The sequence below is a fragment of the Sander vitreus genome, chromosome 18 (assembly GCF_031162955.1).
Source record: "Sander vitreus isolate 19-12246 chromosome 18, sanVit1, whole genome shotgun sequence".
NCBI lineage: Eukaryota > Metazoa > Chordata > Actinopteri > Perciformes > Percidae > Sander > Sander vitreus.
Genome location: NC_135872.1, coordinates 22,584,376 through 22,609,972, shown reverse-complemented (window position 1 = coordinate 22,609,972; position 25,597 = coordinate 22,584,376). Strand labels below are relative to the sequence as shown.

Genomic DNA, 25,597 nt, shown 5'->3' with positions numbered 1-25,597 from the left:
TCCACACGGAGACGCTTTTTGGTGCAAACGCACATTTTTAGCATCGTTTGGGCCCCTCGTCCACACGAATCCAGTAAACGCACTGCCTGAAACCGGGTCCCAGGGTGAAAAATCGAAATTCGAAAACGGCTCGCTTTTGGCTTCGTCTGGATGGTGGAGCCGGATATTTATCGTATCGATGATGTCATCGCCACACCCCTCGACCTCTCACCACACACGACTGCGGTGAAGCTAAGCGAGCATCTCCCATCTCAATGGTCAAACCAGCTCACTTCATCTAGCTAAATAGTTTGTCTCTGCTCCCTGACACGTCCCTCTGCTCTGCCAGTCCTGGATTCTACACAAGCTATATTGCTAACGTTATGTAGCTAACGTTAATTATTATTAACGGATTATAGTGACTTTTACCACGGCTTATTGTAAGAAAAGCTACTGCAAGAACTACTGTAGATTATCAAAAAGACATTGGATCATTGATGTTTGTTTGACTGCCGATGTTAGCTAGTAAACAAAGACACGTTTCCTTGCGGAGGCCTTTATAAAATGAGGAGTGGTGAAAGTTATTATAGTCCATGGATGTATTAAGAGAACATTAGTCTAGCTAGTCATGTTATGATGGGAAGTTAACTCTTCTCCGTGTTTTGGTGAATTTCTGTAGCAGAAACATCTATAGGCCTGGAATATGAAGTAGCGCATTGAGTCATTTACACCTGGACCCGTATGGATGCAAAAATCCTTGAAACGAATCCAGGGAAGATGGGTAAAAAAAAAGAAGGATTGTTTTGGTACGCATGGACGTGGCCTAAATGATGTGTTTTTTTTTGTTTTGTTTTTTTGATTAAATTATCACTGCAAAGAGATGAAACGCTTTGCATTCTGCTCGAGTTAAAGAATACTGGGACGAAACTTATGTAAGAAACCCTTTTAGAGACAGTTTGCTACTGAAATATTTAGCATCATAAATTTAAAACCAGTTTCTGTGAAGCTGTGCCAGGAGAGTGTACAGCTCGACAAACGGAGTGATAGCTTCCAGTGTGTATAAAGGACGTACTCTTTGCGTCTCTTGCCGTGGAAGAAGCTGGCCCACTCGAAGCAGGTCTTCTTACTGGCCACCCAGAACACCGAGGGGATTCCTACGATCAGCATCATCACGTACTTAACCAGGAACACAGCCAGGTCAGGACGACTGGTGCGCTCCACCTACAGGGTACACACACACACACACACACACACACACACACACACACACACACACAGGAGACAGGGTTATTGTTTGGATGTATAGACGTGTGTGTGTGTGTGTGTGTGTGTGTGTGTGTGTGTGTGTGTAAATCAATCACTGTGAGTGAGTGTGTTTGGTAGATTGCGGAGGAGGGAGAGAGACAGAAAAAGAGAAAGTTTGCTGCTAATACACCCACACAGTGTATGACCTGAGGGTATGAGAGTGTGTGTGTGTGTGTGTGGGGAGCTTGTTTAGGGGAGGACTGGCTAACGTTGGGTTGCATGGCAACAGAATCCTATTTCCAAACCCAGATTTTACATAAAGCATCGCTAATATCAAGGTTAGAGCTTGCCACATTTTATCCAGAAATATACAAAAATACACTTTGATGTAAGATTTTTTTTATATTTTTGTTTAAATACGCTTATACAAAATAATGATGATATACATGTCATGTGTATGTGTCTATGTAAGAGCTGCAAAGATTAATCGATTAGTTGTCAACTATATAAATTAAAAGCCAACAATTTTGATAATCGATTAATTGGTTTGAGTCATATATAAACAAATTAAAAATTCTTTGATTCCAGCTTCTTAAACTCAGTTTTACAGATCTGTCGACAATCAACAGTGATGATAGACAGTGATGAACACGTAAACATGAGCATCTGTTAACTAATTAAAAGGTTCACGCCTGCTGACAGTGTCCATTCATTCCCTGTGTGTGTGTGTGTCTTGTGTGTGTGTCTTGTGTGTGTGTATCTCTACTCTATATCATCCCTGACAGCTTTGCTGGAGGCATAAACACCACAGCAGCTCATCCATCTCTGACATGGCAGCTGATAACAAGTAGTCCTTGTTGAAAAGAGTAGGCAGCAGATTTTCTGTTGCTCTCCGTTGTTGCAGTTCTATTGTCTTATCACTTCTCTCGTATGGTCATGGTCATTCTACGGTATTAGACAGAATATATTGTTAATTTTAAAGAAGGCCTGGGGCCTAAATGTCATCTCAATAAAATAGAGACATGCATATGGAGCCAAAGTGTGCCACACTTTTTTCTTACTTTCAGTTAGGCAGAATGTCATCACAGCATTGAGCACTGCAGGGTAAGGTTTAACAGATTTTCGGTTTGTGGTGTACTCTGTATGTTTCTGACAATGTTCACTTTATAAATTTCCAGTGTTTACTCAGGAAGTTTACAGCTTGTAATGTGGAGGAAAACCTGACCTGATTTCTGTCTACTGGTTGATCATATTTGTGGTCATTTAGGATTCAGGTTACTGTATGCCACTGTACATAAATATATCATGTTAAGGTAATAAATGTAAAACTGTGAAAATACAAACTGTGATCAGAAATTCGGTTACAGTGAGAGGTTTATTTCCAGGATGGCGCTGTGCCAGGTCACCACACTGCTGCCTGCTGCCATAGCAACAACACAACAGCTGCATCCAGTGAACCACAGGAACACTGTCTCCCACTCTCTTCCTATCTCTCGTTCTGTCTCTCATATGTGTACACACACACACACACACACACACTCTGCACTCATGCAGTCCCGCACACAGCGCTAGTCATCATGGCCTCATTATGAGTGGGCCGGGCGGAGAGCCCCGCGGCCCAGCCATCCACAGATACACTCATTACAGCACAGAGATAAGAGAGTGATCCTCATTACAGACTGTGTGTGGCACTCTCCGCTCCATCTACACAGTTAGCTTAAGGCTCCAATATCAAACTCATGCAGTTTATGAACCCTAGCCTAAAATGAGTTGCAAGACTGAAAAGACAGCCGTCGTCTCTTCTAGAGCTGCAACAATTAATCGAATAGTTGTTAACTATTACATTTGTTAAATATTTAAAGAGTCCAAATTCTCTCAATCCAGCTTCTTAAATGTGAATATGTTCTGGTTTCTTCACTCCTCTGTGACAGTAAACTGAATATCTTTGAGTTGTGGAGAAAACAAGACATTGGAGGACGTCATCTTGAGCTCTGGGAAACACTGATCGACATTTTACAGTCCAAACAACTAAAATAAATAATCGACAATGAAAGTAATCGTCTCTTCCTTCGTTTGACCAATCTCATGTGGTTTGACTCAGTCACTACTGTGTGTGTGTGTGTGTGTGTGTGTGTGTGTGTGTGTGTGTGTGTGTGTGTGTGTGTGTGTGTGTGTGTGTGTGTGCGTGCGTGCGTGCGTGCGTGCGTGCGTGCTGTGGAGAGGAAGGGTTGAGCATTGCTGTTGAGCTGAGTGGTGGTACGAGCCTCAGGGAAGGCTTTTAAGATAAATATAGCAAAGCACTTCACTTTACAAGTTTACTGATGCACGTTATTGACTTAGTGTGTGATTGTACGTGTGTGCTTTCATGAACAGAGAGGGTTTGAGGTGGGGGGTGGAAAGTTGAAACTTTACACCTAGAGGCATCTCTACAGTACACTACTGTACAGTGTCTGATAACAGCACAGCACTCAGCTGTGCAGCACACGTCGCCTGTGCTCAGATCTGCTGGGATTGTGATGTGGTGCAGCTCAACCCCTCTGACCCCGTCCTCTGCAGTAAACACACACACACACAGGATTACTGCACTGCTCTCTTACACAATGCAGTGTTTACTTGACAGATTGAGAGCACCATCTGACTTTACTCACTGCTCTTGCATGTCATGCATCTTTGCTGACAGCTGAAACGCGATATTTACCGTATCATATCATACATACATACAAATAGTTTGAACAGGAGCGGTGAAGTCAATGGGTCTGAATGAGGAGCGCCTTGGTAGCCAAGTGGTTACAGCGCATGCCATATAACCCAATGTCTGGCCTTGGGACCTTTGTTGCATGTCATAACCCCCCCCCCTTTCTCCATTTCTACACTGTCGTCTGTCAGATAAAGGCAAAAATCTTAAAAAATAAACAGTGAGCTGAGATCCAGATAAAGCAAAAGAACACACACACGCGCACACGCACGCATGCACGCACGCACGCACACACACGATAATAGTCTGCACACCTGCAGACACTCGTTCACTCTCTGCTCTACCACAACAATCAGAATCCACTTTAAACATGCAGCGGTGAAAGCGGATGTACTAAGGCGTGCTCACATTGGAGGTGATACCTGGCTGAAAGGAACAGAGAACAACAGAGAGAGATGTCTGAATTATTAACAGCTCTATCAGATGAGATGCAGTGTGTGTGTTGATGCTGGAGGCTGCATTAGAGTTATCACTAGACTATCTCATATATGAGTGTGTGTGTGTGTGTGTGTGTGTGTGTGTGTGTGTGCGCGCGCGTGCGTGCTTGTGTGTGCTAGTGCACTTTGTGTTGGATGTTGTGTTTAAATGCACACAGTATCTGGTCATATTCAAGACAATCTCACTGAGCATCCTGCTCGCTAATGTCTCTGTGTGCAAACACATCTGGCAGTTAACAACCTTCTCCCAGCTGTTGCCTCCTGCTCATTCTTCTCGCTTCCTTACAAAAGTCCCAGTTGTACATCTAATGTGTACAAACATCTGTGCAAACTGTGCTGAACATCAATAAATAAATGCATCAGCGTCTCATATCAACTTTAGTGAGGGGTCTGTTAAGGTATTATGATTCCATGAGTTTTATTAATTATCATTTGTTCATTTTCTGTATACTTGTATGCAAAGCTGTCTCACGCCGTTGTTTGAGCTGTGTCATTGAGATGTAGTCAGAGGGCCTTCTAGAGGTTTATTGTGACAGGTGCAGGTACATTCCTGGGCTATAGGCTTGGGACCATTATAGAACTCTGGCTCTGATTATCCATAACAGGTCTTCTGGGTGTTTCTGCATTATGAGATATGTTTGCATACAGCAACACAAACATTTTATATTGCAATAATTACATACACACCAATATCCTGTTTACATGTGTGATAAGTAATAAGTGTAATGGCCGTACTGTGTTAGAGCTTCTAAATGTAATTATAGGTGCTACATGTATCTGTTGCAAATTAATATCACATTTCCTATAGTATGGATCAACAGAAGTACATTTATGTGCCAGAAAAAACTAACTTCGAGCAAGCAAGCTGCACACTGAAAATGGCAAGTTTTAAAGACAATTTGGATCGTGCAATTAAGTAGGAATGCTTGGCTCTTTCTGGGTATGATGTAAAGATTTACTAAGAATATGTTAACAGCATTAACTCTCTAACTGGGACGTTTTGCGACCGATTGGTGGGATTGCTGTGGACTAAGTACAAACGGCGTTATACTGGTAAGGGCAAATGATGTTTAGCCATGTATCCAGCTAATTTAACAGTTCACGTTACTGTATTGTGGGAACAGTTAACTTAATTTAATATTTTATGTGGCGTTTTCTTTTGCTTTCTCTTTTCTTTTGTTCCACCAAAACAAGTTCCTTCCAGAGACTATTTTGCAGAGCCACAGGCCACAGGCATCTGGAACTCAAGACGATTGAGCTCTTTTTCTCCTATTCCAGAATGTATCTGTGGTGTGGCCAAACCTTACGCCACAGTGCTGTGGAGATAGTAGGTCTGGCAATGCGAGACTACATTTCCTATAAATCAAGTTATCTTCTGTCAAAAAGGAGAGACGTTTTCTTGTCGACCATCTCTACGCTGTGCATCTGATTTACAGAAGACGGTAAGATCTGATAACAGCAAATATGCATGCAGACACACTTAGCTATTATTAGCTTATGACAAAGAAACTAAAAATACATATTTTAAACTAGGATTTAAAACATTTTCAGGCTTGTACCCAACGCAGATTTCGTGAAAACCTCAACAAGGAGGTACAAAATTACACTGGGATTTATTAGTCAAAACCAGTACAGGCTGCATATTGTGTGAATGCTGATTCAGTTGTTATCTGATTCTTTATTCTTCAACTTTCTCTAACTTCTGAATATGTTCAGCTACAAAAACCCTAACCCGAGATGGGACAAAGTAAAAATGCAGTCGATTCTGAGACGACACCAAGACCTTTAAAAAGGTCATACTATAACTTTTTTGACATCCTATACTATGACTTATATATGACTTTTTTCCGTCATACTATACTACGACTTTTTTAACACTTTTTGACATACTATACTATGACTTTTTTCTACATGCTATACTATGATTTTTTTCTACATGCACTACTATGACTTTTTAATGGCTTTTTTTCGACATACTATGCTATTACGGTTTAATAAATTGGTTGGACCGTGGCTTAGTGGTAATCATTTCTCCTACTAACACCAGCATGTAGACAGTGCCCACTGTGACTCCTGGTTCAATCCCCAGCCTGGGCTGTGACTTTCTGTGTAGAGTAGAGCTTAGATGGGGCCCAAAAAAAATCAAGCCCGACCCTACCCAAGCCCGTGCACGTTGTGTCCGAACCCGGCCCGACACATTAACTGTAATCATGAGCCCGAGCCCGATTTAAGCCCGACATCTTTTAATACGTGGGCCGTTATAACTGACGTTCTCAACTACAACTCTGAGTTGTTTGAACTACAGAAATCTGTTTAGAATGATCTTAATGAATAATGCAACAAGGATGAAGCATGTAAACTGCGCTGTTTGTTTATTCAGACTGGAATGGATCGCAAATGGATCCCAATGAAGAAACGTGAAAAAAACCTCTAACCTAAACTCGACCCTATAGCTGCTCCCTCAGCCAAATAGTGTGGGTAACAGATCAAGGCAGCAACATAATCAAAGCCCTGGAACCATATAGGAGATTTTCTTGTCTCGATCATCTAATTAATACTGTCCTTCGCCACGGTCTGCATGCTGACGCACTGACCAACAACAGTGCTGCAGATGGGGGAGACACGATGTAGCACAGTTTACCTCACACTCAAGTCAGTGCAGGATATATACCCAGAGCTACGGGAGAAGCTGGAGAGGCATAGCTTGCTCCCCACCGAATAAGGCTAATAAAGTAATGATTAAAAAAACACAAATGCTTGGTCAAGGGCCCGGCCCGGCCCGGGCCCGAGGATAGTGGCGGAAAATATCGGCCCGGGCTCGGGCAGAGAATCTAAACTCTAGTGTGGAGTATGCATGTTCTTCCAGACTTTTATACACTATACTCCATCCATCGTCGCCCGCTTATCCGGGGTCGGGTCGCGGTACACTATACTATGACTGTTTTTTCGATATACTAGATATTACTTCATTCAACATACTATACTATGACTTTTTCTCGACATACTATACTATGAATATTATTGACATACTATACTATGACTTTTTTTCGACATACTATACTATGACTATTTTTGACATACTATACTATGACCTTTTTATCACTTTTTTCAACGTACTATGCTATAACTTATTTCGACATACTATACTATGACTATTTTTGACATACTATACTATGACTTTTTTTCGACATACTATATACCAAGGCTGCCCAATTTGGGGCCCGCGGGCCAAGTTTGGCCCGTTCTCTCTTTGTTTTGGCCCGCCATGGATTTGACATATTCATGCTTATTCTCCTCTTATTTTAAAAGTAATGACTACGAAACGTACATTTTGTGCAGTTAAAAAGTACGTAATCTGAGTTTGACGGCAATGTAATGCACAGTGCTGGTAAACTTCCCATTTAAATTACATATGTACGTTTTATCTATGGAGAATGGCAAGAATTACGGTATTCTTCAACATCGACATTGGGGCCTTCCATCCAGATACATTTTGGCCCTTCATATAAAAGAACTTGGGCACCTCTGCTATATACTATGACTATTTTTGACACACTATACTATGACTTTTTTTCGATATACTAGATATGACTTTATTCAACATACTATACTATGACTTTATTATAACTTTTTTCGACATACTATACTATGACTATTATTGACATACTATACTATGACTTTTTTTTATCAATTTCTTTCGACATACTATGCTATTACGATTTTTTAACATCCATAATTTAGCTGGACCGTGGCTTAGTGGTAAGCATTTCTCCTGCTAACACCAGCATGTAGACTGTGCAGTCTCTGACTCCTTGTTCAATCCCCAGTCTAGGCTGTGCCTTTTTGTGTGGAGTATGCGTGTTCTCCCAGACTTTATTTGACATTCAATACAATGACTTTTTTCGACATACTATACAATTACTTTTTTTCAATATACTACATATGACTTCATTCAACATACTATACTATGACTTTTTTATCACTTTTTTTGATATACTATACCATGACTTTTTTTTATAATTTTTTTCAACATACTATACTATGACTTTTTATAGACATACTATACTATGTTTTACACTATGACGACTTTTTTTATCACTTTTTCTGATATACTATACCATGACTTTTTTTTATAATTTTTTTCAACATACTTTTTTTAGACATACTATACTATGTTTTTTTAGACATACTCATACTTTCAGCTAGAAAATAAATTCCAACCGTACAATGTTCTACATCTTTTGGCATTATTGAATATTATAAAGCCAATCAATTAGTTTGGTGTTAGCTTTTCAAAATATTGCACATCTTTTTACATTAGTGGTGTTATTCAACTTTTCAATTCATACTAATTAAAACCATTCACACTTTTCCAACTATTCTCACTACTTCACCTTCTTCTTATGCAGTTAAGCTAGCAATCCAGTTTAGCTTTAGCAATTTAGCTTTTCAGCATTCACGCGCATTTTCTGCAGGAAATGCATTTTCTAGTTATTCTTGTTTCTGTTAAAATACAATGCACAGTTGCTTATGCATAACAGTGTAGGGCTGGGCGATACGGAGAAAATCAAATATCACAATATTCTTGACCAAATACCTCAATGTCGATATTGCGACAATGTTGTAGGGTTGATAATCGGTGCTTTCACAAAATATTTGCACAATGAGATTTTTATAAATAATTATCAGTAATATGGATATAATGAGTAAGTAGATAAAGGCAAATAATAGAACAGCTAATAAGTCTGAAGTTCAGAAAATTACATCACTTTACTGTAATGCAGCCTTTAAAACCAGGAAAAGACAACCATACAATTTTAAGATTACAACATTACGATATTAAGATATCCAAAATCTAAGATGATATCTAGTCTCATATCACGATATTGATATAATATGTATATATTGCCCAGCCCTTTAACAGAGTCAGGCATGTTACCTGGTAGGGGCAGGGGATGTGATAGTCTCGACACCTCTCCTGGACCCAGGTGGTCTCCCAAATGGCACGGTAGCTGTTCTCATAAAGGTAGCAGGCCAGAACGGCCAGCAGAGGGACCAGGTAGAGCACAGAGAACACGCCGATACGGATCATGAACTTCACCAGTTTCTCCTGGTTCTCCTTCTCCAGTGGAATCTCCATGCGCACTCGGTTTAGTGCTGCTATGCCTGCCAGCAGCAGCGCCACACCGACCTAGGATGATATGACACAGGGGCGGGGGGTTATCTTGTGTAACAGATCATACAGTACAGACGGCAGCCTATATCTGTTATCTGCTTTCATTTAATTAATGAATACTTTCTACACATATCAGCTTTTAGTCTTTGTTGTTTGTTATTTGTTGTTTCATTTTGAGACATATCCTTAATCGCAAAACAAGGGATTATCTATTTGAAACAATTTAGAACAACCCATCCCATCAAGATGAAGTTGTGGGGCATCAGTATTAAATTAAAATAGATACCACTATTTACATCTCTTGTTGTTCTTTATCTAGTTCTTCCTCACCACTACGTCCAACCCCAGTGGGGCCAGCAGGAACCAGCGCAGGGCCGTCAGGTTGTAAAGCCCCACAAAGCAAACCCCACTGACACTGTCACCCTCGATCTTGTTCATGGCGAGCAGGCTAACTGTGAGGACGCCGGGGATGCCCCAGGCACAGGCGTGGAAGAGGAGGGCCTTCTTCTCTATTGCCTCACTGCCCCACTTGGGAACAGCAGCCAGGAACCAGGTGATGGTCAGAATGACCCACCAGACACTGCCGGCCATGGTGAAGAAATACAGCACCATGAAGAGAAGGGTGCAGGCCTGGGACGGAGACAGGATGTACAGGTTCAGGATCAATATCAATATCTAGGCAGTAGAAAAACAGCAAAAAAAATACACAGCCAAGAAAAGATTTTCTTACCTTATTATGGGAGCCTTGGGTCACTGTTGAAGCCCTAAACCTCCCAGGACTCGCTGAGTTACAGGAAACTTTGTCCTCCAAGAGAAAGCCCAGGAAGAACACTAGAGACACCATCATGTAGCACACAGCATAGAATATGATTGGACGCTCTGGGTAGCGGAATCGCGACACATCGATGAGGAAAGTCAGGAAGGTGAAGAGGGTGGAGGACAGACAGACGATGGACACCACCCCGATGAAGTAGCGTGCGAACGTCAGCTCCTCGCGCGTGAAGTACATGTTGGGACAGGGGGGAGAGCAGTCGCGGATCCCCATGAAGGAGTAGCTGAGCTCTGGGTCGATTTTGAGTTCTCTGGGACACCAGAAGCCGTAGTCCCGCTGGACGGCGACGGGCGATTCGGTTGTGTCTGAGCTGGACAGGAGGTCCACGGGACGGGGGTAAGCCTCGTCACAGTCTGGGAATCTGAGAGGAGATGAGAGATGATGATCTCAGGGTCATTTTGGCTCTAAGATTACATATACTGCCAACACTATATTACTGCCAATTAGTTTCAAAAGCATTAAGATTGATGAATACATGTTCTACCTTCCCTGGTGAGTACAGCTTATATCAGTGCAGCACGAAGGAGAAGGAATTCAACTTGCAGAGACTTGAAACTTGTCTGAGAGGGAAAATCCATTCTGTTTTTATTTTCTAAGTAACTTTATCACTATGTTGTCAAACCGCTAAATACATATTTTGCCAGTTTTCTTGGGATATTTCTGTCGGCCAGACTTGAACCGGCAACATTGGACTATTCGGTCCCAGACCACAGAGCTACTAGAAAGATACGTATGTCTAATGCAAGGCTCTACCTAAAGTAAAAACCTTTTTTCAACCTCACTCCTCCTTATGTTCTGGCCATGCCCTTCCTTAGCAGATTTTTTTTTTTAAATCAGTCTTCCAAACCACGTCTGGAATGTTACAGTGAGCCATTGAGCCAAACTCTCTCACCCCTTCGGCATTCCCCCAGAAGAAACGCTTTTGCCCAAAACCAAACAGGGTATGCTTGCCTCCCCCTCTTTACTAACATGACTACTACTACTCAAATGGAAAAGATGCTTCTCATTCTCACTGGATTAGGGACATTTTGCTATGGTTGAAAATTGAAAAATAAAAGTGAATACATTTGACGAAGTTGTGTGACTCTAAACTGAGAAACCCGAGACTGTTTCTGAGCAACGGCTCCAAACCATTTTACTAATATGTTTGAAAGTTTGAAATAAATGTAATTGTTTAGAAGCCACTTCACCAACCCATGCTATTCTTCTGAGCCTCTTCATTTCTGGGGTTCAAATGAATGACTTTTGACATACTTGCTTATTGCCACTATTGCTTGTGGCTGCATTTCTCCTCTCACAAAAGTAAAATCAGCTTAAATTTCTGATGCAGCAGGGTTGTTACCGCTGAGATAAATCCAGGGGAAAAGAGTTATTGCTGTTGTACCAACCTGTCGCAGTCCATCTCCTGCGGCCAGCTGACACCAAACATGTCCATTAGTTTGTAGCAGTCGCTCTTGGCCTGCAGACAGAGGCGGCGGCAGGGCAGAGTCATCCGCCCGTACTCGGTACACACCGGGGCGTAGAGCGCGCACAGGAACATCCTGAGCTCCGGAGAGCACTGCAGGTTCACCATGGGATGGAACGGCTGCAGTTGGAGACACAGAGAAATATATTTAAACACCCCGGCACAAAATAATGAAACTCTTTTATTTGAAACAGTTCACAAAGATAACACCATAGCACAGTCCCAAGCCAGAGTGGTATTCCCACTTGACAATGAGTACCAAAGAGAGGCACAAAGAAATCGGTGGAGCATGTCTCTGATACGTTTCTGGAGATGAGTCCATAAAAACAACTCTGGCCTCTTTCCTAATAATCCCCTCCACCCCCATAATATTAGGCTCCCCCTTCCTCCATCTCCTCTCTCTTCCTTCCCTTAGACCTTCAGATAGGAAGGGCACATCAAGCTGGGCAACCCCCACCATTCACACACACACACACACACACACACACACACACACACACGCGCACACACACACACACACACAGGGCTGCTGCTGACAGGGCCTTTGTGTTACATGGAGGACCACGCTGTGACTGACTGACACACTGCGGTAACATGCATACACTCACACACACATAAGCCAAAATGTACCAACGGAAGTATATTATTTACATGCTCACACACCCACTTACCAGCACAATAATGGTCTCACATATAAACTGAGCCAAGAGGCGTTGTGAGTGCAGGAAGCATCTGTAAGGCATGTTGTTGATATGCAAATGCCTAGGGGAGTGTGTGTGATGTGGTTGTGTGTGCGTGTGTGTGTGTGTGTGTGTGTGTGTGTGAGAGTGTGTGTGTGTGTGTGCGTGCGTGTGTGTGAGTGTGTGAATTAATGAGTGGGAAAGCAAATATACAAATCCATGTGTCCAAGAGCGCATTGTTACATATTTCTGTCTGCATGAATTTGCATATACCTCTGGTGTTTGTTACAGAAAGGCCTCCAGCCACACCCAAGTCAGTCAGACACATGCTAGGCGCCCTCCCCCAAAGTGTAAAGACAGAGGTCTATATGACAGACAGGGACAGGGAGGGAGGGGGAAGGGAGGGGTGAGGAGAGGACAGGCAGGGGGCAATTTGTCTGTTTGTTAGAGGGGTGGATATTAAAGGATGTGTCAGTGCGCTTTAAACAAGTTAAGCATTTTGTTCTGCCTCTTACATTAAACAGAGAGAGGGACATGCACACGGTCTCCTCTTAACTGAGGTTTTGTTGAAGAAAGTATGTTGGGGTTATGTAAAGTCTGGCCAACATTTAGCTCTCTTTATCATTTATGACACTTTAAGAGAGCTATTGTTGAATTTCTGCCACATATAAAAAAAAAAAAGCTGCAACAGACAAAGGGGGAGCAGCTGGAGTTGACTAAGTTTATGTAGAAACCTATTATGCTCGCTTTACACAGATGAGTGAGTTTGTTCTTTTCTGACCCAGATGTAAGCATAAAAAACTCAACACATCTGTGCCACATATTAAGACATCTCAAGATTGGATTTTGGATTTAAAAAAGGTGTTTTACTTCCCTTTAATCCTACATGTAATACATTGTACTCATTGTATGTTGTACACAGCCCTGGAAATGAAACAAAAAAAACGCCTGCAGCATTTTGCTATCATCGGAACACTTTTAGCTCAGAATGCAGCAATAAATCCTTTTAGAGAACAAGTGATGACGGATTTTTGCTCTGATCTTCTCAATTGTTTGCCACCGTAACTGCAATCAGATTTTAACAGACTATTGTAATGTGTTCCCACCATATGTCCACACCATCAGTACATATCCTTCTCCTGACAGCATGTTTGCCTGCCACCCACATGGGATGTCTTTATGTAAAAAGGATTATAATGGGTGTTAGGCTTGGCCCTTAAAGCACAAAGCAGGCACATCCATGCAGCTTTTGTCATCGCATTGTTCTTATCACTTTTCTAGCAAGATGACAACGAGCTGGCTGTGTGTGTGTGTGTGTGTGTGTGTATGTGGAGGGGGGGGGGAGACAGAACGCAATCATGAGACAGACATATGGGCATTGAGGTAATCGGACTGGTTAGTCCCTTCCACTGTGAGGGATCAGGGATGGATGGGTAATGACAAGGGCTTATACGCAGATGTAGAATCCATAACGCGAGTCTTAAAGTGCTCATATTATGCTTTTTGGCTTTTCCCCTTTCCTTTATTGTTTTATATATCTTTTTTGTGCACATTATAGGTTTACAAAGTGAAAAAGCCCAAAGTCCACCCCAAAGGGACTTACCATCTCCAACAGAAAACACTGTTCACAAACTGCTCCAAACAGCTCTAGTCCAGCCTTTACTTCAGAGACAAACGTGGTCACTTTGTAACACACGTTATAATGCTCGCCTAGCTGCTAGCGTGGCACGCCCTCATACTCTGCTTCTGACTGGCTAGTAGTCCTTACCTAGCTACTGCGCATGTGCGACTCCCAACAAAGATGGAACAGAAGTGCGATGCCTCACTCTGTAGCTAAAACAGAGAGCTCAACACACAGGGTGAAAAGAGGAGCTGCAGCAATGTGCAGTACAACAAAAATATGGTGTTTTTTAAAAATCAAACCATGTAAACCTATTCTGGTACAACCTTTAAATACAACTGTGAACCTGTAAATGAGCATAATATGAGCACTTTAACTCAGCGTCAGTAATATAAGCATTCATATGCACTGCAGAGGATCATTTTAGGTGACTTACACGCCTGTCATAACGGGGATCAATCAACCAGTCGGTCGTGTCATTTTTGTGCAAACGGAGTCATCACGTTTCATTGAGCATCACTGTACACTACGAGGACACAACACCACAAGCACTCGTCGCGTGCTCTGAGCCAGAGTCATCTATTAACTTATCGATAAACACATCTGCTATAAGAGTGATCCACCTTGAAATGGGTCTATTACCGCGACACACAGAATCTAACCTTTGAGTCTTACATTTCAGTTTTCTCATGGAATTTCTCCCAAAAGTCTAAGTATAGATACGTATACTGTAGGCAGATATAAGTAAGATAGGACAGCTGTAGACAGGAAAGGGGGGAGAGAGGGAAAATGACATGCATCAAAGGGCCACAGTTAGGAATTGAACCCTGGTCACTGCAGTAAAGACTGAGCCTTGCTTTATGGGGCACACGCTCAACCGGGTGAGCTAGCAGGGCGCCGCCGCCTAAATTGTACCAATGTTCATTATTGATTAATATGCAAAATATTTTTGTCAAATTTGAGAAGCTAGCAGTAAACTTTAGGCATCTTTGAAAATGGCAAAGGATTGTCAAAAAACGCGGATTCATTTTCTGTAAATCCACCAATCCTTTAATCAATTTAGAGTAAAATAATCCATATCATAATCCATCGTAATTTACCAAATGATGAACAAAATAGTTAACCGATACAAAAGTCATGAAAGTTTCACCTGCATATGCTGATCAGGAAGTGTTTAACTGTTGACATCAACAAAAGCAGTTTGAAATAAATTAAAGTAGACATGTATAGTGAAATACTACAGTGTTTTCCCTAGGTTTGTGGAAGACTTAGGTGCACGTATTTGGCGGGGTGTAGGGGTCCTCCCTCAAGAAAATGTTACGTTTTTCACATTTCACATCATTTTGGACCATTATTATTACCATATCTATGTCCAAAACATTGAAAAAGCTACAGCAGATAATAGATAAATAACACTCAAAAAGCTTAAAGACTAAACTTGGTAAAGAAGTCCACTGGGGACCGACTACAATCATTAGATCGGAAAAAGTAATTTAGTTAGTTTTGATGCTCACAATGATTTTACATTAATTTGGCTTAGGTGGTGCCTAATGTCTTAGGTGATGCGTCTAAGCCTTGGAAAACCCTGTACTATCAAATCTCCTCTTTAGTAAGAGCAGAGAGGCCAAACAAACAGAGCACAACACCTGAACACCTACAGAAAGCCAAACTTGATCAAAGGAAACAGACAGTACTGTGTAGGATCCTGTGAATGTATTAAAGCATTGAAAGGGCTTGATAGAATTATAATGAAGACACAACTCACAATAATGAGTCCTCTTTAAATGAAATATCTTTAGAATAAAAAAAATCTAATAACCATAGAGAAAGGAAAGTATGTTGTTGGACAGTCTCTGAAGAAATGACACAGACAAGCAGGCTACAGATAGGCTCCATGGAACACAATGTACTGTACTGTACCACAAACAGAGATGCCATGGGAAACGGTTGAATAAATATATATGAAAATATATTCATCCCTCATCCTATTCATCGTACGTTCCGTTTTTTTTCTATATTTACACTCCTCCATCATCCATCCCTCTCCTACTCTTCATACCCCTCCTCCATCTCCTCAGCAGCTCCATTCAGCCATTTTATTACAGTAAAGCCATCGTGTGAGCCAGTGTGGACAGGACTGAACTGGTGGTGGATGGGACATATGGCTGGTAACAGCTTTACCAGCCCAAACAACAGCACCGTGAGGCCCTGCGGAGCCTCGACACTCTCCATGGGGATTTGATGTTAATGGCCACACTGGAAGCAGCTGGTGAACCACTGGTCCAATGAATGGCCAGGGGTTTGTCATGGCGCTATCCTCCCCAGAGCCGGCCGTGTAAGCAGAATCAAGCGTGTAATACACAACTCTGTCGAATGGTGCAGGCCTGAGGAGGGGTGGTATGCTAATGTAATGCCAGCTTCAATCCGTCATTACGTATTCATGAGATTTTGTCAGGAGATTTTTGATGTCTGAAAACGTGGAATAATATGCCACTATGGAAATAGCAAGCTCACACACAGTCACATATGTCAGTTAGAAAAGCAATGGATTCTGGGGCTCCAATGAAGGTCAACAAATAATTCACGGACAGAGGTATATGTAATCAGTTCACTGCCGTTTTGTTTTGCACCTGTCAACGATATTATCGAAGATTTAATAAAATGAAGAAGGAAATAAGCCAAGAGCGAAGGTGTCCAGGGTGTTGAAGGAGCGAGAAGTGTTTCCCAATAGCTCTGACAAGCTTAAACACCAAATTTCCTACCAACTAATGCACAAACAAGTACAAAATAGCTATTATTATTAAAGCTACATTGTGTAAGAATTTCTCCCATCTAGCAGTGAAATTATTATTATATTCCATACTACAGCTCCTTTATTGTAAGTAATTGCATCCACCGGGTTGAATTCCCAGGGATGTAAATCATATCTAATTAAATGGCAAATATCAGCGGTGCTGTGCGACTGAAAACCATTCTCCAGTCTGATTTCAAGGGTGGAGGCAGGAACATTCAGGGCTCTGCCCAAAACTAGAGGGGTCCTAGGCATGCTCCCACGTGGAGACACAGCATATACTATATCGGAGTAGAGTATGTTTAGCTGATAAATGGCTACATTTGAATCCATCCCATATTAACCTGGCCTGCTCTAATTGCAAATCAAGGATCTCCAACTATGCCAAGTAAAAGTGGTCTTTAATACTCAGAAGATCATTTACTCAACTTGAATAGATTTCTTTAAGGACTAGTAGTAGTAATAGTAACACAGTAAAGGTGCAAGCAAAGAACAACCCCCATTACAATGTAAGGGCGGACCTAGATGGCGATATTTCCCCAGTAATAGAACTTTCCATTGAATGTGCTGGTCCAGTCAGAGAGAGCGAGGGGAAATGACTTAAAGTCAAAGGTATTTTAAAAACCTAAACGATTTGGGGCTTTTGAGAAAACATCTGGGGCTGGAGACCCAGAAGCCCCTGAATCAATTTAGTGTAAGGAATAAATACTGATATCTTTCACAAACTGAAATAAGAAAAAGACCAGGGAATATTATTTTTAAAAGACCTTTACATTACAGTGCAGTTCAATGTGGTGAACATGCATACTGTACTTAACATGTGATTTTGCATATTCCTGCATATTTCTGTTGGTAAAACCCTATAATCTCCAAACTGTCTGCCTTTGAAGAACCAAGAAAAACAGCATTGACCTCAGTTTCACCTCCATGCATTTCGGAGATTATCCAGCATGTTTTGAATTATCAAGCCGTGATAATCAATTTTAATGTGGCCTAGTCTAATGAAGTCATCCAGGGGTGCCTGTACGTACCTTCCTAATGCTAAAGTAATTTGTTTTTAATGAAGGCTCAGTCTGCTGCTAAGATGCTGTGACTGATGAATTGCTGACAAAGAAGCCCAACGTGGCCAACTGGCCTATGTTGATTTGCTCTTTTAGAAATACCTCCCAGTCACCTCTCTGCCCATCCTCCCCCTCCCTCCTTCAGCCCCTTTCCCTCCCTGCATTTTCTCTCCCTCTCTCGCTGCTTTATCCTCCTTTCTCCTCCGCTGCCATTCCAATTCTCCAAATTTCCAAGCTCAGCGCCATGGCGACGAGTGATGCATCACCAGGGAGGAGGGGGAGGAGGAGGAGGGAGGAGAGCAGGGTTTGAGGAGGTCAGGGTGCGGGGCGGAGGGGACCACCTCCCGGGAGGCAAGAAAGCCTCGGCTCCCTTTGTTAACAGCACAATTGGGAGTGTTTCCTGGGCAACGGGTGAGCCCTGCGCAGGGGGAAGGGGAGGACAAAAGAGATGGGCGATGGGGGGGGGGTTGAGAGAGTGGGGAAGAGAGGGAGAGAGAGAGGAGGGATGGGCTGACCGAGTCAGCCGTGTCATTCACCGCTAAGAAATGTTTGAAAACCTAGCGCTCTGACAGTGTGTTATGTGTTTGTACATACACACACACACACACACACACACACACACACACACACACACACAGATTGTTGTGGAGCAGCGACTTGCTCTCTGGATGTGCTTCTCTTTCAGTCCACTGCCAATAAACACGGTGTTGGACATTAAATAAAACAAGAGGCTCCTTTATAGCCTGGGTCACGCTGGGTAGGCTTTATCAGACCATGTTGTCTGTCTGTGGGTGTGTGTGTGTGTAGCTTGGATACATCTTCACTAGCTAACACAATAAGCATGTTAAATGGTGTACTTTTTAGTTTACTGCGGCACGTTTTAACTGACTTGCAGCCATTAGAGAGCTTTATCAGCATTTTAGTGAAACTCTATCACACACACACACACACACACACACACACACACACACACACACCTCTTCCTCTCCTTTACAAATCCATTCACACAGCATGGGTGGAGTATCTGGGTTATTCTACACAGCAGCTGTAACATGACACAGTTTATCTGAATGCGTTGTAAACCTGAGACAAGAGGCTGATTTAACGACCTGAAAGGAGAAGGAAATGAGTGGAAGTGAGACAGAGCAGATTAAAAACAGACCATTGATTAGTTGTTGTGTCACTGCATACCCTTCATAATAATACCATCAAAAGCTGAAATCAAGATGACAGAGAAAACTTATTTTCCCATTTCATTATATTACTACCAATGACGGTTCTTATGCCCTGTGCCTACACAGGCAGAATAAGCTGGTCCAATAACCTGGTCATCCAATGTATCATTTCTGGGAAAGGGACACAATAAGACATGTTAGGGCTTGTTAATTATCGGCACTGGATTTACAACAAGGCAACATTCACCTATTTTATCTTGCTGCCAATAAAAAGTGATTTGCTGGCTTGGCTTTGGCTTCACGTAAAAAAAAATTAAAAAAAAGAATTATCAATCTAATTGAATTAACATCTTCGGATGGCTCTGACCCTCGCTTGTCCCATCTGGCCTTGGAGAAACGTTCAACTGATCCCTGTTCGGATTACTTTTGCCATGACAACCACGTCCCCAACCTTTCTGAAAACCACGTCCTTTACCCCGTCTGATAGCATAAAGCATCATTGGATTGGATCTTTGTCCAAATGTTTTCCTTTTAACGTGGGCCTATTTTTGCCTATTGAAAAATGTCTGCCACGGTATGCTTTGGTCCAAAGCTCAGGAAATATTTTCTAACTTTCTAATTTCCTAACTCGAATTCTGCTAACTGTACAATAAAGCACAAGGCAACGCAACGCAAGTTTACATTCTTCTGAATATTTGATTTGTTCATTCATTCATAGATAGATTTAGTATTTCATTCAGTTCTATGCAGCAGGATATGGAAATCCAGTGGGTTTGCAGCGCCGTTCTCATGCACCAAACGGTTATCTCTCAACACACAGAGGCGCCAACCTCACATTAAAATGAGTGCCTTGCAACTGTACGCCTCGGCCAACCAGTCCAGATTCATTTAATATACATGTAGCTAAGTACTTTCAAGCGATTTAATAAAAAAGGTATCAAGTGTGTTTTTTGGCGAAACGTGGACGCTTCACACACATCTTCCACTGCACAGAAGATCTAAACAATCCCCACAGTTTCGACGTGACACCCGGGATAAGTGTAAGTGTCATCTCATTGTGCTACAAGGGCTGTGCCACACTTATTGCGGAGAATGCAGCCGATGGGGCTGTTCAATTAAAAACTGCCACTGAAAGAAGGCGTTAATGTGCTTACTATATAGGTACCTGTCTAATGTATATGAGAGCATGTTTTGTGTTGCATGAGAGTACGTGTTGAGAGATGCTTCTTTTCTGAATTTTGTGTTGTCTTTGTAAAGCTGCGGAACGGACAGAGTCCAAAACTACACAAGGGGACTACACGGTAGTCCTTAGAAATATTATCTTCTCAGAAGACAAAGCAACAGAAAGGTTTATAACAATATCAAGACAATTTGCCTCCACTTTCCACCAATCCTGACAGGATGTGCAAAGCTAATAGCTTTCTTATCAACTACCTCCATTACAGAAAGAGCGGCCCTGATATCACTGAACCAAATGCCAGCTGCTGCTATGGATGCCAACGACAGTTCATACCAGCTTAATGGATTCACTGTCATGAACCCACGCTGCTTTACATTCATCCTGTAGCTTAAATGTGCACCTATCTCTAAAGGGGATTTTAGCCCATTTCTTTCTTTTTCGTTTGGTAATGCCAGTCAAATCCGCCACGCTCCCGCGTATCTTATGTGAGTGTGGCGCAGTGTCATTGTGGCACAGAAATAGCCGATTCCCAGCCCCGAGGCCGCTGTCCCACTTCAGCTGCGAGGTCATTCGGCGGTCAGCGATGACTGACTGAGCGAGGATCAACGCCGAAACACAAAATCCTGTTTTCAGAAGGCGACTTGTTTGTGTTGTTTGCAGTTCAGACGGCCGTAAAAAAACAAAACGACAACTGTCTTTTATCCCTGTGTGAATCCCGTTTGCCAATGTGATTTGCAGCAGATTTCTCATGCACCAAACAATCATGTGTCACCACAGTAAGCACAAAGCTTAGGTGAAATACAGTAACGTGAATATCACTCAAAACCTCACAAGATAGGCTACAGCGACAAGAAGGTTTATATTGATATCATGACAAATTGCACCCACTTTCCCAAAAAATACAAAAACCTTGAAAAGACCTTCTAAAGCGAGACCAGAAACAAAGAAATCCAGAAAGACACCACTTCAGGGGGTTTGGACAAAAAGTGCAAGAACGGCAGGCGTTGGTTCTCATCCAACTCCCAGTTTCTCCACGGTGCAAGGCATTCATCATCATTATCATGGCTATTCAGCGGACCTAATTCCCTTTAAAATCAACTGTCAATTCTCATTTGGCTGCCCTCAACATCTTATAGGCTTTGAATTCTCCCATGAACTGGGAACTAGGGCGAGTTGTCTGGAAAACAGGAGCCAAACAGCGCCATAGTCTCCGTTATTTGGAACCTATTGGGTTTCCATGTGTTTTCCAAACCCAACGAGCATTTCGGAGCACTAAAAGAGACTTAATTGTGGATCCATGACCAATCAAAGTGAACACCGTCTAAACCAGAAGCGCCTCGCTCTGTTCACTGCAACCCACACACGCCGGGATTAGGCGTAAAAAGTTAAAACAACATCTTTGTAATGATCAAAATGATTCTACCGAAACCACATCCATCCATACACCGGATTTACACATTCAAATTTAAAATGTATTTTCCTGAAGGAATCCATCAAACATTTAAACTAAACCCAGAGGATGAGAGTGAATATTTCGGCAAAAAAAAAAAAAAAGGACACAGCGCGAGTATGAGCAGTGTTTGCATCTTTTCCAAATGTGATGTGGTGCGATGCTGTGTGCTCCCACGGTCGGCCAGGGCATGTTCAGAGGTTACATAACCCGGGATTTTCGTGGCACACAACTCCTCCCGCCCTCTCTCTCTCTCTCTCTCTCTCTCTCTCTATGCTGAGTACAGCGAAGTGGAGCAGGCACAGATGGTCGGCAGGGCTCCACACATGGACATCATCGCTATGCCGGGCAGGGCGGGTCGCGTGTCAAAGGCTAAAAGTGATAGAGGGAGCCATTGGGTACATGATGCTGAGAATGAATAAACTGAGATAAATATAGATGGATGGACTAACACACACACACACACACACACACACACACACACACACACAGTTTGCAGATATTTAAGCCAAACGAGCATCCAGTCTAATGTTTTGGTGCGGTTTGGCCAGTAATTGCTCGATAGATTCCAGAGGGATCAGCCTATGTCAGGATGGGATTAATTTAACGAGGTGATGCATCTGCTCCATGATTGTGTGTAAATGCCTAACTCGTAATTTCAAAGAGGATAACACAGCCACAACAGTCAGATGCTGTATCTGGTAAATCTATAGATAATCTATAGATAATCTAAAAGGGGAGAAACAATTCCACATTGGACCAAACACTGGAATATGAGCTTTTAATCTATCATCTGAACCAAACTCAAATAGAGAACAGTTTGGTATCTTCACTCGCAGGCTAAGTTGACTAAACTGCTCAAAAGCCTGTTATGTAAAATGGCTTTGATGTGAAGAGTCCCTACATGTTGTGGTAAATCGCTCTTGTCTGTCAACATGCCAGACATGTGGGCAGAAACCATTTTAGGACAGTTTAATAATGCACTGTCCTCATGGCCCCCGGGGACAAGTATAAATACTTCATTTTTGGCTTAATGTTTTGCTAATACACTCCCAATCCCTGGAGCTAGAGGAGCCAAATTAAAGTAGGCTAGCACTTTGATATTACCAAGTTTGAGCACATAGCCAGTAAGCCGTGGTGATAGCTATCTAGGCTGCTGATGTCCATGGGGCAGGCAGTGTAGCAGACTCACTGAACCACTCATCACTTATCACAAACCTCTGTCCTGTCAGATGGAAATGCTGTCTGTGGGCCTCAATCGGTTTGTGAAAATGTGCGTTTGTGTGTCTGGCAGATGTGTGTCAATTTCACTTCCGCATAGCCACAACAATGTGAGTCACGGCAGAGTGAAAAAAACAGAGTGAAAGAACAAGAGGAAAATGCTCAGAAAAGGTCAGAGACAGGAACAAAGTGGTGAATGGGAGGGATACTGACTGAGAGGGGAACAAAACAAGAGAAAAGGTCGCATTTTAGAAAAAAAAAGGCAATTTTTCATAAAACCTTTGTTCAATTCATTTGATCTAGTAAACTAAAATCCACATCCAGCGGTACATTTTAACTTCCATCAGATATCCATTAGTTATGCTCAATTCGAGGTTCACAAGGCGTTAATAATTTAGTCCATGCAATATCAAAAACTTATGATAAACTGTCCATCGCAATTCCTCAGAACCCAATGTGACATATTTAAATGTCTTGTTTTGTCCTTCTTACAGTCAAAGAGATTCTATCTAAAATGATATAAAACGGGAAAAAATGATCAATTACGAAAATAGTTTTAATTTACTTGTTTGTCTATGAAATAATCAATTTGTTGATGAATTGTTTCGGCCCCTAGAAAGAACCAGGGGTAACTGCTCCGACAAGGTCAGCGAGGAAGAAAGAGGAAAGGAAACAGAAAAGGTTACAGCGTCAAAAATAAGATGCAATTTTCCATATAAATCCTCGTTATCTCCATAAGGTGAGTTTTTTGGGAGGAGGGAATGACTGGCTAACACTTCGGAATAACGCACAATATGCGTTGAGAATTCATTTCTAACACAATAGACCTGAAATCCTCTCCGCCTATTACCATATGTGACTCAAACATAAAGATTTTCAGACAACGGGCCGACATCCTCTCCATATGTTCCCATAGATGACTTGAGAGACTAATACGTCTCTCAAAATGCGCCATACCGCAATCGCTGAAAAATACTTTGATCAGGTAAAAGCCCTATTTGATAGACAATTACCAATTTGTGTCCTTACACAGCTTTAAATTAATACGAAAAAAAAGTAGCTATTGGTACTTGTTTTTATTAGATATTATATGTATTATATTTTAATTTCTTGAATAGTATATGTCCATATTTTCTAAACATTAGTATATTAAAGGCCTAATGTATCCCAGATATTCCCCTTCCACTGAATAGGTGTGGCTGCCATGTTTCAGGGAGCACTACAAATGGTCTGGTGTGGTCTAAATGGGTTCAGTAAATGTAATCACTATTAAGGATCAGTATTGATTATCGGCACAAAATAGGTTTTCAAGTAACACAAACTGGAGCTTTAAAACGCAAAGCTTTTTTTTTTTTTTTTTTTTACATCTTTCACATGTGTGCAGTGTACTGTACCTCCATGGCGAGGGCGGCAGTTTGCTGGTCGTAATGATTCAGTATGTTGGGCATGTAAGTGGAGTTGTAAGGCAGCCCCTGGCACATGCGCAGGGTTATGGGCTCGCAGGTGAACAGACTGTGGCTCCCCTCTGCCACATCCATGGGGATGGCGACGCACGCCGTCAACATGGACAGGGACAGCAACCACAGGAGATCCATGACTGGTCCGTACAGTAGGAGAGAAGAAAGACCCAGGAGGAGGACGGCTGGCTAGGAATAGGGGTTGAGCCCTGTTAGCGTCTGGCTCATTCACCAGGAAAGGGAGATCACAAGGCTTAAGTAATGTCCAGGACTGGCTAGTAGTCGCTTCCTCCTCTTCAACTCACAGAGAAACAGTCTGGGTCGGGCAGCGTAATCCAACACGGCCATGGTTGAAGCTGGCTGCCTCCATCACCGTGAGGATTCCTGTCAGCGGCAGCAGTGTGTCATCACGAGACCTCCATAGCCTGGGAGATGCTGTGGTCCTTTAAGATGCTGCGTTGTGACCGCTCGCACTCCTCCCTCTCCTGCCTCCACCAACAGTGATGAATGCTTTAAAGAAAATATGGATGACTACCACCGATGGATGTGATCTTCAGCCTGCAGTTTGGAAAAATAAATGCACAACATTTTCAAATATACATTTGGCATCAGGACACCAGTTGCAAGTTTTTTTTCTCTTTTCTTTTACAAAAATGAGACAAATAATGGACTGCAGCTGAAAAACACACAAAAGGCGGTTCCAAGACAGATGATAATTGCATTTCACTGTGGTGGGTGGTTGTGTAGATGAGTGATAACATTTACAGAATGAATTAGCAGCAATGTATCATTCTAGGGAGTATGAGTAACAGCAAAACAATCATACAGGGCAAATATCTAAATCACTGCTATATTTAAACATGTATGTGGGTATTTACAGCTTTTTGTGGTAGTTTATTGAAGTGACATAAGAATTTATGGTATGTTGTTATTTCTGGTATTGGTGTAGCCTAACCTTAATTTGTAGATTAACTACAGTTTAGAAAAAGTAATTATTTTAGCCTTTTCTTTTCTAATTCAAACATTTTTCATAAATTGCTATATTTACATGACAGTACACACCCATGACAAC

The 25,597-nt window shown here is 42.1% G+C and overlaps 1 protein-coding gene across 2 annotated transcripts in view; it reads right to left on the bottom strand.

Annotated features, from left to right (window-relative positions):
• fzd3a (frizzled class receptor 3a) overlaps positions 1 to 25,597 on the bottom strand; it is a 30,135-nt gene that overhangs the window by 3,904 nt on the left and 634 nt on the right. For both annotated transcript variants that reach the window (XM_078275090.1, XM_078275091.1), the window contains exons 2-7: positions 24,463 to 25,083; positions 11,813 to 12,009; positions 10,323 to 10,785; positions 9,923 to 10,222; positions 9,356 to 9,607; positions 1,052 to 1,200 (exon numbers count right to left, since the gene is read on the bottom strand). In XM_078275090.1, coding sequence (XP_078131216.1) covers positions 1,052 to 1,200; positions 9,356 to 9,607; positions 9,923 to 10,222; positions 10,323 to 10,785; positions 11,813 to 12,009; positions 24,463 to 24,663 — 1,562 coding nt within the window. In that variant the 5' untranslated portion in view covers positions 24,664 to 25,083. The remainder of the gene's footprint in view (positions 1 to 1,051; positions 1,201 to 9,355; positions 9,608 to 9,922; positions 10,223 to 10,322; positions 10,786 to 11,812; positions 12,010 to 24,462; positions 25,084 to 25,597) is intronic.